The sequence below is a fragment of the Canis lupus genome, chromosome 10, assembly GCF_048164855.1.
Source record: "Canis lupus baileyi chromosome 10, mCanLup2.hap1, whole genome shotgun sequence".
NCBI classification, from domain to species: Eukaryota; Metazoa; Chordata; class Mammalia; order Carnivora; family Canidae; genus Canis; species Canis lupus.
Window position 1 is genome coordinate 55,456,847 of NC_132847.1, and position 15,143 is coordinate 55,471,989.

General features: G+C 31.7%; 1 protein-coding gene across 3 annotated transcripts in view; it reads left to right on the forward strand.

The window, feature by feature from the left end:
• The window catches only part of ZCCHC7 (zinc finger CCHC-type containing 7), a 252,887-nt gene that overhangs the window by 224,387 nt on the left and 13,357 nt on the right, over nt 1-15,143 (forward strand). For all 3 annotated transcript variants that reach the window (XM_072841968.1, XM_072841969.1, XM_072841970.1), the window contains exon 6: nt 2,447-2,482. In XM_072841968.1, coding sequence (XP_072698069.1) covers nt 2,447-2,482 — 36 coding nt within the window. The remainder of the gene's footprint in view (nt 1-2,446; nt 2,483-15,143) is intronic.

The following is a 15,143-nucleotide window of genomic DNA, read 5'->3' on the forward strand; positions in this document are numbered from 1 at the left end:
GCAAGCTAGTCATTCATTTCAAATACTTTAAAATAAATTTTTTCAAAAGTTCCCATTGCAATAGTAAGCCTCTTGCTTAAGAAATTACTGTATTTTGTCTAAATTTTCTCTGCAATAAATGCACAAATATGGATACTATGACATTCTGCTTGATTAAAAGAAAAATATGTGCAATGACTGAGGAATGTTGAGAAGAAGTAGAAGCTACAACAAGCAAAAAAAAAAAAAAAAAAACACTTAAAAAGTCTATTAGTAACAGAAGTCCTAAGTATTGCATGTCATATACTTAGAATTAAAGATGTGTACTTTCTTTTGGCACCTATTTGGAGATGAAAAGTATTTCTTCATCTCAACCTTGCACAGACATATGTTAAGTAGAAAATAGCAAAATGAAACTGTGCATGGGAATGTTGGGTAAAAGTACTTATATGAAATAAGATAGGATTTTTTTAAATTGTAATACTATTGTCTAATAAGAGAAAAGAAGTTTCATGTCTCTCCCTATTAATTTTCTATATCAGGCATCATCTTCATGTACAGAGCAATCAGATGATTGTTCAAAAACCAAGTAATTCTTTCTTTTATTACTAAATTGCTGCAACACAAGAAAAGGTCACATGGTAGAGTGGCATTCTGCCCGTGTATGACAACTCAGTGATTGCGATTTTTCAACCTTATTATTCTGAGGACATTGTGGTAATCAAGAACTATCCATAACTAATGTATAAATAACTCCTTGCTTTTCTTTCTCTACAGTAATCCAACTCAAATTATATATACATAGCAAAAAGCTTATGATAGAAGGTAGGAAATGAATACTTAAAGGTATATTGTATGTTAGATCTTTGTTTGTAAATGTTTATTAAAAACAAATATATGTGTGTGTTTTATTGAGAACCTTTGTAACCTACAAGTTTGTGGCTGTTATTTGATATCTGTTATTTGGTACCTTCTGAAGCTACTTTTACTTGTTAAAAATAGTTTCCTTTTGATCACTGTTGTTCATCCAGAAATCACTGTATACAAGTGGCTTTTTTTAGTCAGACACTTTAGTTTGCATGAGTATGACATTTAAATTGGAAAGCTGACCACTAACTAGTCTAATTTACACACCTTTCTTTAGAAAATGACATAAGATAGTTAAAATACATAATGGATAAAATTTTTAGCGTAGTTAGAACTATCTACTCTTTTTTTTTGTATAATCACTTATGATGATATAATGAGTAGAGAGAGGTTTGCCATTCAAAAGTTATTTTCTGAATTATTGCCATACCCATAATAATTTTAGATTGTATGAATTATCTTCATTAGTTTTATCACGTCCCTGAAAAGTAAATGAAAGAGGAATGTAAAGAATTGTTTCAAAGTGTATGTCAAAGATGCTAAAGGTTTTAAAAAAACTAACTCATTCTAATTTTAGGCATGCGTATGTGTGTATACATATGTATATGTGTATACACACATTTTTAAACAAAAGCTATAAATTCACATTTACTTTAAGAACTGCCATTTACTTAGCTTGGTTTAATATATTTTAATTACTATTTAATAATTATAAAAAATACTTTCTGTTATCTACTGTTCTTTTTGTCCAAAGATGGCAGACCAATAAAATATAAGAACTTGGTTAGAAAAAGTGTTTCCCTAACAGAGTCCTAATTTAAATATAAGGAAAGAAGACTTGTATATGTATCCGTAAGAAAATATTTCCTAACTGGTTGTTATTGCTGCTGCTTTTTGTTGCTTGTGTTTGTTTGTTACCTATTCTAGCTTCAGTAAATCCATCTTTTACAAAATTATTGAGGTTTTATTGTTTTAAGTTATTTGCCTATAAATGTATAGATAGAGAAGATGACTTTTAAGGGAAAAGCCATGGACTTTAGATTTTTGAGATTGTTTTATTTTGTTGTAGCTTTCTTTTTAACTCTATTCACAGTATTGAAGATTAGCAGCAAGTGATTAGGTAAAAGATGGTAACAGACATCAGAAACATATAACCACAGTGGTCTTCTTTAAAGCAGTTGCTAATAAATTGGGGTTGTTGTTGTTGTTGTTTATCTTACTACCAAGGTTCAAAATGTTCTTTTAAAAGGTGTACTCAGTGAGTCTTATTGATTTTGACCACTGCTGTTCATTTATCAGTTTAACTGAGTTATGGCTCTTAATCACATCTTAGTGCCCCAAAACTTCTAACCTGAAAAGAAAAAAAAGAGAGAGAAAACTTTGTTACTGGCTTTCTGACAATGGCAGGGAGTGTGTTAAACCAGTGTAAAATTCAATTAAACTGTCTAGCCAGGTTTTTGAAGCTGAAATGCAGACCCTTTCTGTTAAGCTTCTTATTTTCCTGTGACCGACACCGGTGGATGCTGGGTTATGCCAAAACCAACAGGCTGTAAAGTACCTTGTTTCATGCTCCCAGCTGATCAATATTTTTATTTTCCAGGCTTGCCCAGAAATCTGGAGGCAGTATCACCTAACGGTGAGTAGAAACACCTTTTTTATTTTCCCCAAGACCTAGCCTATTTATCCTTCTCTGAACTGCTGACCATAAAATATAGACAAGCATCTTCTACTAGAAGATAATAAACATCTGAAGAGTTTTTGCACTGAGAAAGCAATAATATACTTTTTCTCCTCTCCCCTGCCCACTACTCTATTCTCTATCTTCCTGTTCTGAAAAGATTTTGATTTTTTTTTATTACTCACATCATTTAATGATTACATCATGGTATCTCAGTTTTCCTAGACTCATTCATTAAATTAAAGGAGAAAAGTATGTCAGGAGCCATAAAAATAATAGTAATCCAGTGTCTTTAAAGTGTTGTGTTATGTACAGTCCATAAGCATACAATCCATAATATCTTCCATAATCATTTTTCTGGCTTTATTGAAATTTTTGCATATATTTTTTAATGAAGCTAAAAAAAAGCTCAGTGTATCTTTCATATAGAACAATTCAACTGTCATATCCTTAAGCTCTTCTTGACTTCTTCAAAGTGTATAACCATCTGCTTAATACCATTCAAGTTATTCAATTCTGTGGTTTCCTTTTATTGTGAATTTAGGCTAAGTAGAAGTAGAAAACATAATTTACTATGAAAGCAATTGGCTAGTGCTCAATATTATGAAGTTAGTTAGTTTTTAATATTCAGCTTAAATAATTTCAATAATTCATCATAGCCCTAGTAGTCATTTTTTAATATATTAAATGTGTTATACTGAGCAAGACAACAATTAAGATTATTCTTATAGTTAGACAGTTAATAACAATGTTATAAAAGCTGTTCCTTAAGATTTAACATATCAAAAAGATTTTGGTTATAGGAAGACAGTGAAAATAGGACGAAGTTTTACAAAGCATGTCTTCTTATTGCTTTCCTCTTACAGAAATAAAAAGTAAACCAAGTGACTCAAACTACTAATATGTCTATCACAGGCCCAAGAGGCAAGGAATAATACCAGGTGGTTTGTTTTCATATCTGTTACCACTGTTTAGTTTATGTAATGTAAAGGTTCTCAGTAGAAAGCTGTAACTCCTCAACTATCCTTCAGTCCCAAATTGGATTTTATTAAAATATTTAGTGTTCTACCAAAATACACACACACACACATACCCCTATGTATGTTAACATATTGTTACAGATGTAACTCATCCAGATATATTATGTTTATACTTAGGTAGCAGGTTTCTTGTCTAACATACATGGTGAAATCTTTGTAGCCTAAACTTGGAAATCCTATCATATATTTTTCAAGATCATAGTCACTTTTTGTAACTATATAGCAGTTTTCTTCATCAGTATTTTCATTAAGAAATAGCCTAAGGGATTTGACAATTGCATTTCTTTTCCCTTTTCTCCTGAGTTAGAGAATTCCAGCCTTGAAAACTTACTCAATAATTTGAAGACCCTCTTTTTTTTATTTTTATTGCTTGTACCTATATTATTTTATATAACTATCATAGAAGGATAGAAATTGGTGTTTATTAAAACAGAAATATTTGAGGTTTGTATAATAACATAGCTTTTGAAAAACAAATTGTAAAAAGAATAGTTGGGGGAAAATGAAAATAAAATGAATTTCCCTTTTGGGGAGTTACAATATATTCTATTTATAGGTATAACAAAATCATTTTGAAAAATCCATTTTTCTCAATCTGGAATTCTGATTAATTTTTCAAAATAATACTGCAGGTAACTATCAATTTATAATTGTCAAGTTTAAATTAATAATTAGTAATTTAGAATTAGTTTACTATGCAAATATAAATGCTAAACTAGTACATTTATAAACATGTATTTATGTATCAATCCATCTAAAATAAAATGGATAAATAATTATGTATATAGGCAAATCCAAATGTGTGTAATTAAGCAATATTTAATCTTGAATAAAAGCAAGATGCAAAAAAAAATTTAAAAAAAAGATGCATGGTGATTTTCATCATCTTCAGCCCTTTTACTAGGCGATGGACTGCCATCTATTGACTTATAGTAGCCCTCACATGTGATTGTAGCATCACTCAGCAATGACCAAATAATGAAGCCTGGGTTAGAATTGCCACTGTATATTCCTTTAAAACAGTCTTCTTGAAACTCTGGAAATTTCTGCATTTAATCATTGATTAATTTATTTTTTTTAGCCAAAAATGTCCATTTCTTACCCAAAATGAACTGTGCTTTGGGGGGAATAAACTGATTAATATATCCAGTGTAGAAACATTTACATTTGAGAACTTTTCAATTGCTTTTGTCTGCTTTTTATCAGTAAGCCTAGAAGGACATTTATACAGCCTAGTTTAGCAACTATAATTTAAGGTCTATTTGGGAATTGCTTTCTTTCTTTAAAAAAAAAGAAAGAAAAGTTTTTAGGCTAAATAGAGCATTATTTCTCAAATACACAAGAAAGATGATGAAGTTGATTGGTATAAATGAACTTGTAAAATGTCCCAAATCAAAAATTTCTTAAAACACATTCTAAAGTAAGAAGAAAATTAAAGAAGAGAAATGTTCACTATTTTCAGCAATTAAATGAGATAAAATAAAGTTTCCTTAACAACTTGTATCTGAATAGAACTTGAAATAGAATAGCTTTTTAATCAAACTTGACTGGACTTCACTACATTAAAAATAACTAAGCCCATCATTCTAAAGGGTACATGCCAATAAAACTCTAATAAAAAGATATTACATATATATCTACATAGATACATATACATGTTATAACAACTAATTTAGCTATAGCATTTTTCTTGTTATATTTTAGTGACTATAAAATTACTTCATATAATTTAATGACTTCACTTCAGATGATCGTTTGGAGCCCTGCATGAGAAAAAGAAAAATATATGATTTTTATTTAGCTATTAAATAATTTCCACAGATAGTTTATGTATTTACCGCCTTCAGAAGTGTTTGTAAAGTTTTTTTTAAAAATCGTCAGTACTATAGCACTGTTCTTGTTTAATTTCTGTTATATTTTAAGATTTTGGTAAAACCTGACTTTGAATATTCTTTTACATCTTTCAGATAACTCATTCTAGATAAAAATTTTCCCTCTTTAACTATTCAGAAAGGAAAGTCCCTTCCCCCATTCCCTGTCATCTCTAGTCTCATTTATATTAAAAATCCTAGGCCAAAATGGCCACCAACAGAGTTTTACAACCAACAGAATTTTTAACTAGTAGAGGCTATAATTTGACATGCTTTGGACATTTTGTTAATCTTGTTTTTAATCTACTTACTTTAAAAAAGTAACTAGGAGTATGCTATTTGGGGGCTGTGTGTGTTAAGAATCAAAAAGGACAATACATCTTTTATGTTTAATTTTGCGCCTGGATTTCTTTGTGTCATTGTTAAAATATGTTACAACCTACTACCTTTTTAACTGAAAGTTTAAATAGGACACAAATGTAACATTTTTGGAAGAATTACCTTTTAAATATTTCTTTATGTATAGTGTTTGGAATGCCTAGAATTCACACTTCAAAAAGTAAAATACTTGCTGTCAGGGAGATGGGGAGGAGTAGGTTTCCTTGCTTTCCTGTCTAGCCTAGGAAAAAGCTGGTGACCAGAGTTTAGTAGTAATCAATAATGTCTTACCGGACCTAGTTGAATGCCAGAGTGTATCTTATGAACCATAATTAACAATATTGTTTCATTTTGCCAGTCACTTTTCTCTCCTTACTTGGAAGCATCAATTTAGAAATGTATTTTCTGGGTTTTTACAGTACAGAAATGAGAGTTTTATACTAAATAAGAATGTTACTCTAAAGCATTCTGTGTCATTCCATACTAGGTAACCCTAAATGTGAACAGATTTAAATTTAATTCTAGAGCTATGCTTTGTAGTCCAAAAGGGGGGAATAACAAAGTGGAATTTGGTTGTGAGGCTATAGCTATCCAAAAGTCTTTATCCTGGAATTGTGATTTAAGACAGGATGGATAACAGTTTTCTAACTGCCTGAACTCTGGAATGGATTTTTTAAAATAACTTGAAATGAAAAATAAAAAGTTTCCAGAAGTCAGTCCCAAGCCAGAATCTTTTCTTTTAGGAAGAGAGGGAGAGGGTAGGAATGCCTTTTCTCTCTTTATTGAATATATGTTGAAAATCCTAAATCTTTTTCTGAGAGCTCTTTGGCTGCATAAGCAGAGCTGCAAAACCCACAAGAACCCCATCCACAGTAGATATCAAGTGATATGCCCTTTTCCATGTGTATGTTTAAGAGAACAGAACTAGTTACATACTGTATTTTAAAGAGTTAAATCGCTCCAGAATAGAGTTAGAACTAGGCCTCATTCTACTTCAGAAAATTTAAATCAACTTTTGTTTGGTAACATATCTTGAGGCCTGGCATACAGATTATCATAAACTAATACTTTACAAATTCATTTTAGAAGCTCTTATTTTGGTAGTTCAGTTCACTTTGCTGACTCCTTCAAGAACTAGGAATACTCTTGTTTCAACTGTCGGGGGTTTTCCCCCTCTAGATCTGGTATTGCTATTTCAGTGTTTTGATTGGTTAAGTGTTGCTATTGAGATATTACATCTCTGTCAAATATTCAGAGATTTAGTCTTCATTAAAAATGCCCTTACCACTGAGATACTACTGAGGTAAGTGTAATCATGCCCTGATGATTCAGAAGGCACACAACTATTTTGTAGTTCCTCAAGGCTGTCTTCCCATTGTAGTACTACAAAATAAATCAAACTGCTTTATGTTGCAAGTTACTTGGTATCTGAATAAAAAGAATTCCTGAATGAGCACCGATGACTATTTTCTAATACTCCATATGTTACAGGGATAGAAAGTACATGTAGACAGTAACTAAAAGTTTAAAATATTTTTAAAATGGAAAATTTATGTGAATACTTTTATATTTATTTAAATACCTTATTCTTAAAGTAGTGTCAACATTTTGCTAGCAGTTTTTAACTTCAGTCTTACCATGTTTAGAATTTAGTATAAAATATAATTACTACATTTACAGAGTAGGTCAACTGAGGTGTATGTTTTTTTTTTTAAATCTTTATTTCACTGGCATGTTGAACCACATTTTTCTAGAACTTATCATTGGAAGCAATTGGAAAATGCAATTTCAGAGCAAATGAAACCTGGAATTATCAATCTCAATAAATGAGATTCATTTAAAAATAAATACAATTTGCCAAATCATCAAAAAGCAATTTTCTAAAGCTTCTGTGAAAGAAAGAGGAAAAAAGTGAACATTGTGAATTATAAATGCACATTTTATTTTTCCTCCCAGAGTGTTTTTTCAGAAATTTAGACATTTTATGTACACACTTATTAATGAATGGGAGTAGAATAAAACTTGGATTTGGATATAATTTACATATTATTTATTTATTAACACACATAAAAAAACCTTCATATTTTCTTCTTTTCTAAGAAATACTGAGGTGTCATCCCCTTCAGAGAGAATTTCCAACTCATTTGACTTTTAGTATTTTAATGCAAAAATTAATGTGTTTTAAATGAAAAATCAATATGGCATATTTTGAGTAGTTTTTTTTCTTGTGTTAATATATTTGAATAATATCAAGTGACATTAATAACATTAATTCTCTTATAAATTTAAGTATTTCAGATAAGCAATGAAAGTATCCAACATTCACACAATTTATAAAAGATTCATTATAAATGTTTTGGCAGATACAGCTGTGTTTTTGCCACTTTCTAAATATCTGAAGATATGTCCTAATCACCCATCATTATGATTTCTATTCATTTTTAGGTAGCACATGTTGCTCAATAATAAGCTAATTGAACCTGAAGCTCTAATATAAACAGCTAACTTTTATCATTTGGCAAAAAAGTCCCTGTGCCTTTTTGTCTGCCCCTTAGTAGCTGAGGACAAAAACACCATTACATTTAGGACTTACATATTTAATATGTGGGCTTCAAGTTTTATTTCTATTTTAAAAATTTAAGGGAGTACTGTTAATGGTCTTTTTCTTTTCTGTTGGCAAAGGTTTCTCCTGAGTATGATAGAAAGATGCAAATTACATTTGAAGTTTTTACTGTCCTTTTCTGTTTCCTAGGTATGTTCACCTTTACTTACAAAAGAATTATAGTTAGCCATTATAGGGGCAATTTCTTCTTGATACTTGCATTTTGTGGTAATTAAATTCTAAGTATTTATAATTTTAATATATATAAGCATTTTTAAAGTTTTTTCTTCTCCTTCAGAAACACACACATTATTCATATAATCCCAAATAAAACTACATTGTTGTTTTTTTACTTACAACTCTACACTTTGAAATAGGGCTGCTATTTTAACAAAAATGAATATAAACAGCCTGAGAATGTTCAAAATCCAGTTTTAACACTGCACAGTATCTGGCTATATAATAAATTGTAGTTTAAAAATTTGAAATGTTGAATGATTTCTATTCTTTGTCATATTTACCACACATGAAGAGAATCGAAGTACTACATAGAATAATTTTAACATATTTAAGTGATTTTTCATGTGTATTTTGAATAGGTGACTCATGCCATTCCTTAAATATATTCCAACCGATTGAGCTTGTCATAATCTTCTCTGGACATTTCAGTGCAAGAGTAAAAGTAGATAAAGTATACTGGACCAATGATGTTTGTATTAAACATTCCTTTTAGTAGTCATGCATGTAAATGACATGGTAGATTACAGTAATTCCTAACAGGTTTTAAGTATTTAGGAATCACTTAGTTACTCACGGTCATGATCAACCATAACCTTTAAGGGTTTTGGTCAATCATTTGAATAATCTTCAGGGAAAGACTCCTGAAAGAACCCCTTGACTTGTTGATGTGCACAATCTCTCTGAACTAGTGTTATATTTTGTTACGGCATAAACTGTATTAGTAATCTTAAATTAAATTAAGTTTAAGATTTTAAAAGCAAAATCTCTTAAATGACTAAAAGTTAATAAATTATTGATAAAATCAATCAGATTTTAGATTTGAAATTCATTTGCTGCTTAATCCCTACATACAAGAAAGTCATGAGAGTTATGTTTTTGTACATTTTGATTATTTTCTTTCAGCTATTTTGAACTCAGCAATGGTCATCCAAAACTAGTATCTTTGGGGTTTTTTGAAATATCAAAAATATATGAAGAAAAATGCTACATGCTTAGAGACCACTTAACCAAAAAAAAATTTTTTTAATATCTTTGGAATTAAAAATAGACTTTGCCTTAATTGATGTACCAATACACTGGTAGATCACATTTCAAAACAAAAGTTTTTCCATGGGAATGTTCAGAAATCTGTATCAGCTTTGTAAAAAGAGTTCATGTTGATTCATGAATCAGTTGGTAATAAAGGTACCACATTGTTTTCATTCCTTTTTTTCAAAAGTCACATAAAACCAAATCTATTAGATAATAAAGTCATCTTTATAACCTTGTAATGTACCCATGTCTATCAATACCAATTTTACATAAATATTGTCCTTCACATGTATTTGTGGATTACCCCCATATTTCTTTTCAGTTAGGGGAACTAAATTTTGGATTGCTTATTAGCTTTGTTTCTACAATAAAATCTCAATTTTGTCTTTCTTGGATCTCTCCTGTTTCCTTTATTTATAGTTACAACCACATTTCCTTCTCATTTTATTGAAATCCTTAAAAAACATGCTATAAAACTGATTTGGAATGGCAGACTTATTTGTGAGGAAATTACTAGGAAATTTTTTTTTTTAACATTATAAAAAGAATGTAGCTTTGGGATCAGACATTGGCTCAAATTCTGGCTCTTTAATCTACTTAGATGGTCAAGCCTCATTAATATATTTGGCTTTTAAGATCCTTGGTTTCTTCAACTGAAAAATGGGGATGAAGTAAGTATGCAATGAAATAAGAAACGTAAAGTACTTGGCACAGTACCTAGCACATAGCTCATATTCAACACTGTGTGAGCTCTAATAAAGCAGAACGATACATGCATCACACCTGTAAAGATGGCCTCTGGACTAATAGCCCAAACTCAGATTATTGTTTTATTTAATATTTATTTAATATTATTTAAAATTTATTTAGATTATTTCGTAATGTGTTTTGAAAATATTGTTTGCCTAAGATGAGGAGATTCATAATCACCTCTTTACTTTCTGTCTCATAAAAATGTTTCCTTCTTATAGTTACTGAAATTAAAATACTCACAGGCACTCTTCTGTTAACAAAAGTATTTACCTCACTCTTCATTTTGATATTATTTATCTGTGTCTTTTCTAGAAATGTAGGTAACTTTTAAATATAGCAAATTTGAATTATTTTCTTAATTTGATTTTTCTAAGAATTGTTATAAAGACACTTAAGAATTGGATCACCGAACTAGGGGTGGTAGAAGGGGAGGAGGGCAGGGGGTGGGAGTGATTGGGTGACGGGCACTGGGGGTTATTCTGTATGTTGGTAAATTGAACACCAATAAAAAAAAAAAAAAGAATTGGATCACAAAAATATTTAGGCTACTTCTTCCCCTAATGAAAATGACTATATAAAACATAGCCATATATTTTACCATATAAAGATACCATTTTGAAAAATATAGTATATATAATTAATATATATGTTATATTAATTAATGAAATGTTATAAACATTCAGTTCTTAAATGATAATTTCAGTGTCATCTGAATGTAGTTATCTATCAAGCAAATGAAATGACATAAATCTTAAGAATAATATGAAATTGAAGAATTCTCACATATATATACATATACCAATTATAATACTTTCTGCTGGGGGTACAGGGTTATTCAATCAGATGAGGAAGGAAACAAAATAGCATATCAGTTTTTTTGTACTTCAGATGAAACTGCTTCATGCCTTCACATGACTGATGGCAGAAACCAGCCTGATTTCACAGCAAGATGTTGAGGTGTAAGCTTGGTCACTTTTACAGACTTCAACTTGTATTCTCTTATAGGTCCAGCAAAAAAGGCAACACAAAAATTAAGCATTTTCTCGGGGCCTGTGGTTTGCATTCCTATTCCATGTTTGTTCTTTATTTTGAGACAAGCAGGAGTTAAGATAAGGCATACTGTAAGAGCAAAAGAAAAAAGCATTACTTTCCCCTCTCTAGACAGATCCTTACAGCTGTGGAATTCCCTGCCTTTGTGACTGTTGTTAAGACTATTTCAGGCGAATAAGCACGGTTGGGTGGGGAGGGGGGAGTGCTCTGTGTTGTAAATCAGTTGGAGTTATGGTAAAAATGAAAATCTTGGTGTTTATTTGAATCTTCTGTGTTTTAGCTAATAAATATAATAGAGCTTACAGTGCTGTTATTCCATAATTTTTCAATGATGGTTTATATACAGTTGTATACAAAATATATAAGCAAATTTGAATATGTAAAGTACTTCATATGATTGGAAGATGTATATTAATGTGGTTTCTGTTTTATAGTCCACCCCAGTAAACATTCAGATAAAATATCTGTGGATTCACACATGTATGTATTCTTTTCTGTCCCTTCCCCCCCACATCCTATCTTTACTCCCTCCTCATCCCTCCACCCTGCTTCAAAGCTTGTGGTCCTTTTCCATCCATGTACTAAAAGGTTCTTTGTAAACCAGGCCATTTGTCCATCATTGTTTGGGGTCCAAACAGTGGTAAGATACCCTGTCACCGATCCCGTGTGCTATGAATGGCAGCTCCTCTCCGGACAATTGGCGGAGGGGCCGAGAAATATTCCTGAGAGGATTATTTAACCTTTCAATTTAGAGGGCACAAAGCCTGGCTGATTAATGAACTTTCTGATGGGCGCTGATAAGCGGATCTATTTCTTTATTTCCCCTAAAAGTGATTCCTTCTCCTGTCCATATTACTATAATCTTAAACATAAAATGTGGCAAATAGATTAAAAAACAGCACTAAAGAGTTTATCTGGCTGGCAAACTGAAGGAGCTAAATTAAAATTGGTAATGACAGCAGTGGCTCAGCCTCATATGTGGTTTTTAAATGCACTGTGTATTTTGAAGAGACTTATTCTCCAGCACGCCTGGTAATGACTGCTTTTGGTGCACAGTCTGGGGCTGGCTTCTGTTATCCCCACCCCAAACCCCCCCCCCAAAAAAATGAGTTGTGTTATCTGGATGGCTGCAGACACATACGCATCCCCCTTTCTCACTGCATGGGCAGACAAGGTCGATAGCATTACAAGGTATTTGTGGCAGTGCTTGTTTCAGTTTTCAGAGCTGCCAGTTTCCAGGCGGATTTGAATTACAAAAGAAGAAGCTGGCATGAAAATTGAAAGGTTTTATCGGCTGGTCTGAAGCCTCATAGCACATTGCTTATTTATGCAGTCCATTTGCACCAGGAAATATAAAAAGGAAATACATTTTTAAAATAAGGCCATAAAGACCCAGATATGTTTAAGATGGCAAATAAAATATAGATACCTATAATATCTTTCCAGGAAACGATTTTCACTTAATGTTGCACATTACTTCAGAAGAGCATTTATGTTGCTGTCATAAATTTGTGCGTTTGTGTCACTATGTAGGTAGTCTCTGGGGATTAAGAAGGAAGCCTTTGCTAACTTACTTTAAAATTAAAATAGACGGAGGGATAGCTCTGCAGTTTGAGAGCTACATTGGAAATATTTAAATAGGGTGGTAAATTAAACTTAAACTAACATTTTTGCATTCCATGTAAAATTAGCTATGGCCCAGTGAATAAATGCCACTACCTTTGGAGAAAATTGGGATGCTTTTTAAGCCATGAAGATTTGGAGCATTCAGGGAGTGAATTACTGTGATCCTTACTGTCTTGCATATGTTCATTGTTCTCTGCTTACTGAGGTTTTCTTTTTTTTGTTGTTGGGGTTTTTTTGGGGGGGAGGGGGATGAGGATGTAGGATGGGATCTCATTTTACAAAAAGAAAAGTCATAAATTAATGAGTTTAGTAGCTCCTTTTAATAAAACCTGTGCTTTATTTTAGTCTTCAAATATATCGTCTTTGAGATTTTGCTTAATGTTGTAAATATGTAAGCCTTTCACTATTGAGAGTTAAACCAACAGTTTATCTCTCTTCATATTACTTAGTAGTTTCAACTTACCAAAAAAGATATGCAATCTCTTATACTCTTGGTTCCATAAAGTGAAGATATCCATATACAAACACACAGTACAAAATGCCTTGAATAATTAATGGTCTTACCACTGTTCATTTGCAACCTTCAACCCATTGGTTTGTAAAACTTATGAGTGTCCAAAAGAGGAGTAAGAGAGGAAGTTAAGTGTGTATAGGAAATACCAAATCAATAAAGCAACACTCTTTATTCTGCTGTAATTCAAATGAACACTGTTTTAGAATCCATTTTCCAATAAAGCAAATTACTCTCAGCTAAACCATGAGAGATGCAATTTTTGCAATTTTCATTTTTACCAGTGTCTGGTACCTTTCTCCTGTTTTCATGACCTGGACTAATTATTTCATGTAGTTTTTTTTTTACCAGAGAAAATATCAAAAGCATACACGTCTGCTGCATGCTAATGATATGCTGTACATTTTTTCATGAATTTTCATAAGGATTTTTTTCTACGTAGCATGTGTGGCTTAATGATGTAATCACCCGATAGACTAGAAAATGCTCCAAAGGAGACGTTCCGGTCTGTTGTGTACATAATACATGTTTCAAAAATCTGCCTAATTAAGGAATTACCCAATGGATTGAGAGTCTGTTGGGTACATGACATAGTGTTTTTAACACATAAAAGATATAGGTATATAATTATATATGGTAATGGTATTTTTAGGATATAGGAGGAATTAGTAGCAATGTCCTCTGGAATATGATTGAATTCTTTTCTTTTTTTCACTGAAAAAAAAAAACAAAAGCTTAAAAGATTCTATGAAGGAAGCTTTGATTTAAAATAATTTCAAAGCTTTTAGTTTGAGGAGAAAATTCCTCCCAGTGTTCCTCAAAAGAAATAATACTGTGACTGTTTGCCAGAATGGTGTGCAGATGGAAGACTGTCCAAAACCGTGATTGGAACAGACCTGGTGTCTGGGTCCGCAGGTGTGAGGACCCACCACAGGAAAACACTGACAATGAAGGACAGGACTACAGTCTTTGTATCTTTGGTCATATCTTGATATCTTGGAATCATCGTTTTTGCCCTGTCACAGACTCAGCATTAATTTACTTCACTGCAGAACTGTTTTCCTAACTTTTAAATTTCTTCCTTTCTTTCCTTTAGATCCCAAGTTAAATATGTACCAGTTACATTTTGTTAGCATTTATATCGTAAACAATACTGAAGGAAAGGGAGGGCGTTCATTCTTTTTTCCCCTATGTACTTTTATAAAACTAAAGAAAATACTTAAAAACTCTATCTGATCTCTAGAGTAGGCAGTAAAAATAATATCTTTAAAGAGGAATAAAGGGCAGCCTGGGTGGCTCAGCGGTTTAATGCCTTCAACCCAGGGCATGATCCTGGAGACCTGGGATCGAGTCCTATGTCAGGCTTTCCTGCATGGAGCCTGCTTCTCCCTCTGCCTGTGTCTTCTGCCTCTCTCTCTCTCTCTCTCACACATAAATAAATAAAATCTTCAAAAAATAAATAGGAAAAAATATGCATTTTTTAAAAAGATTTTATTATTCATAAGAGACACAGAGA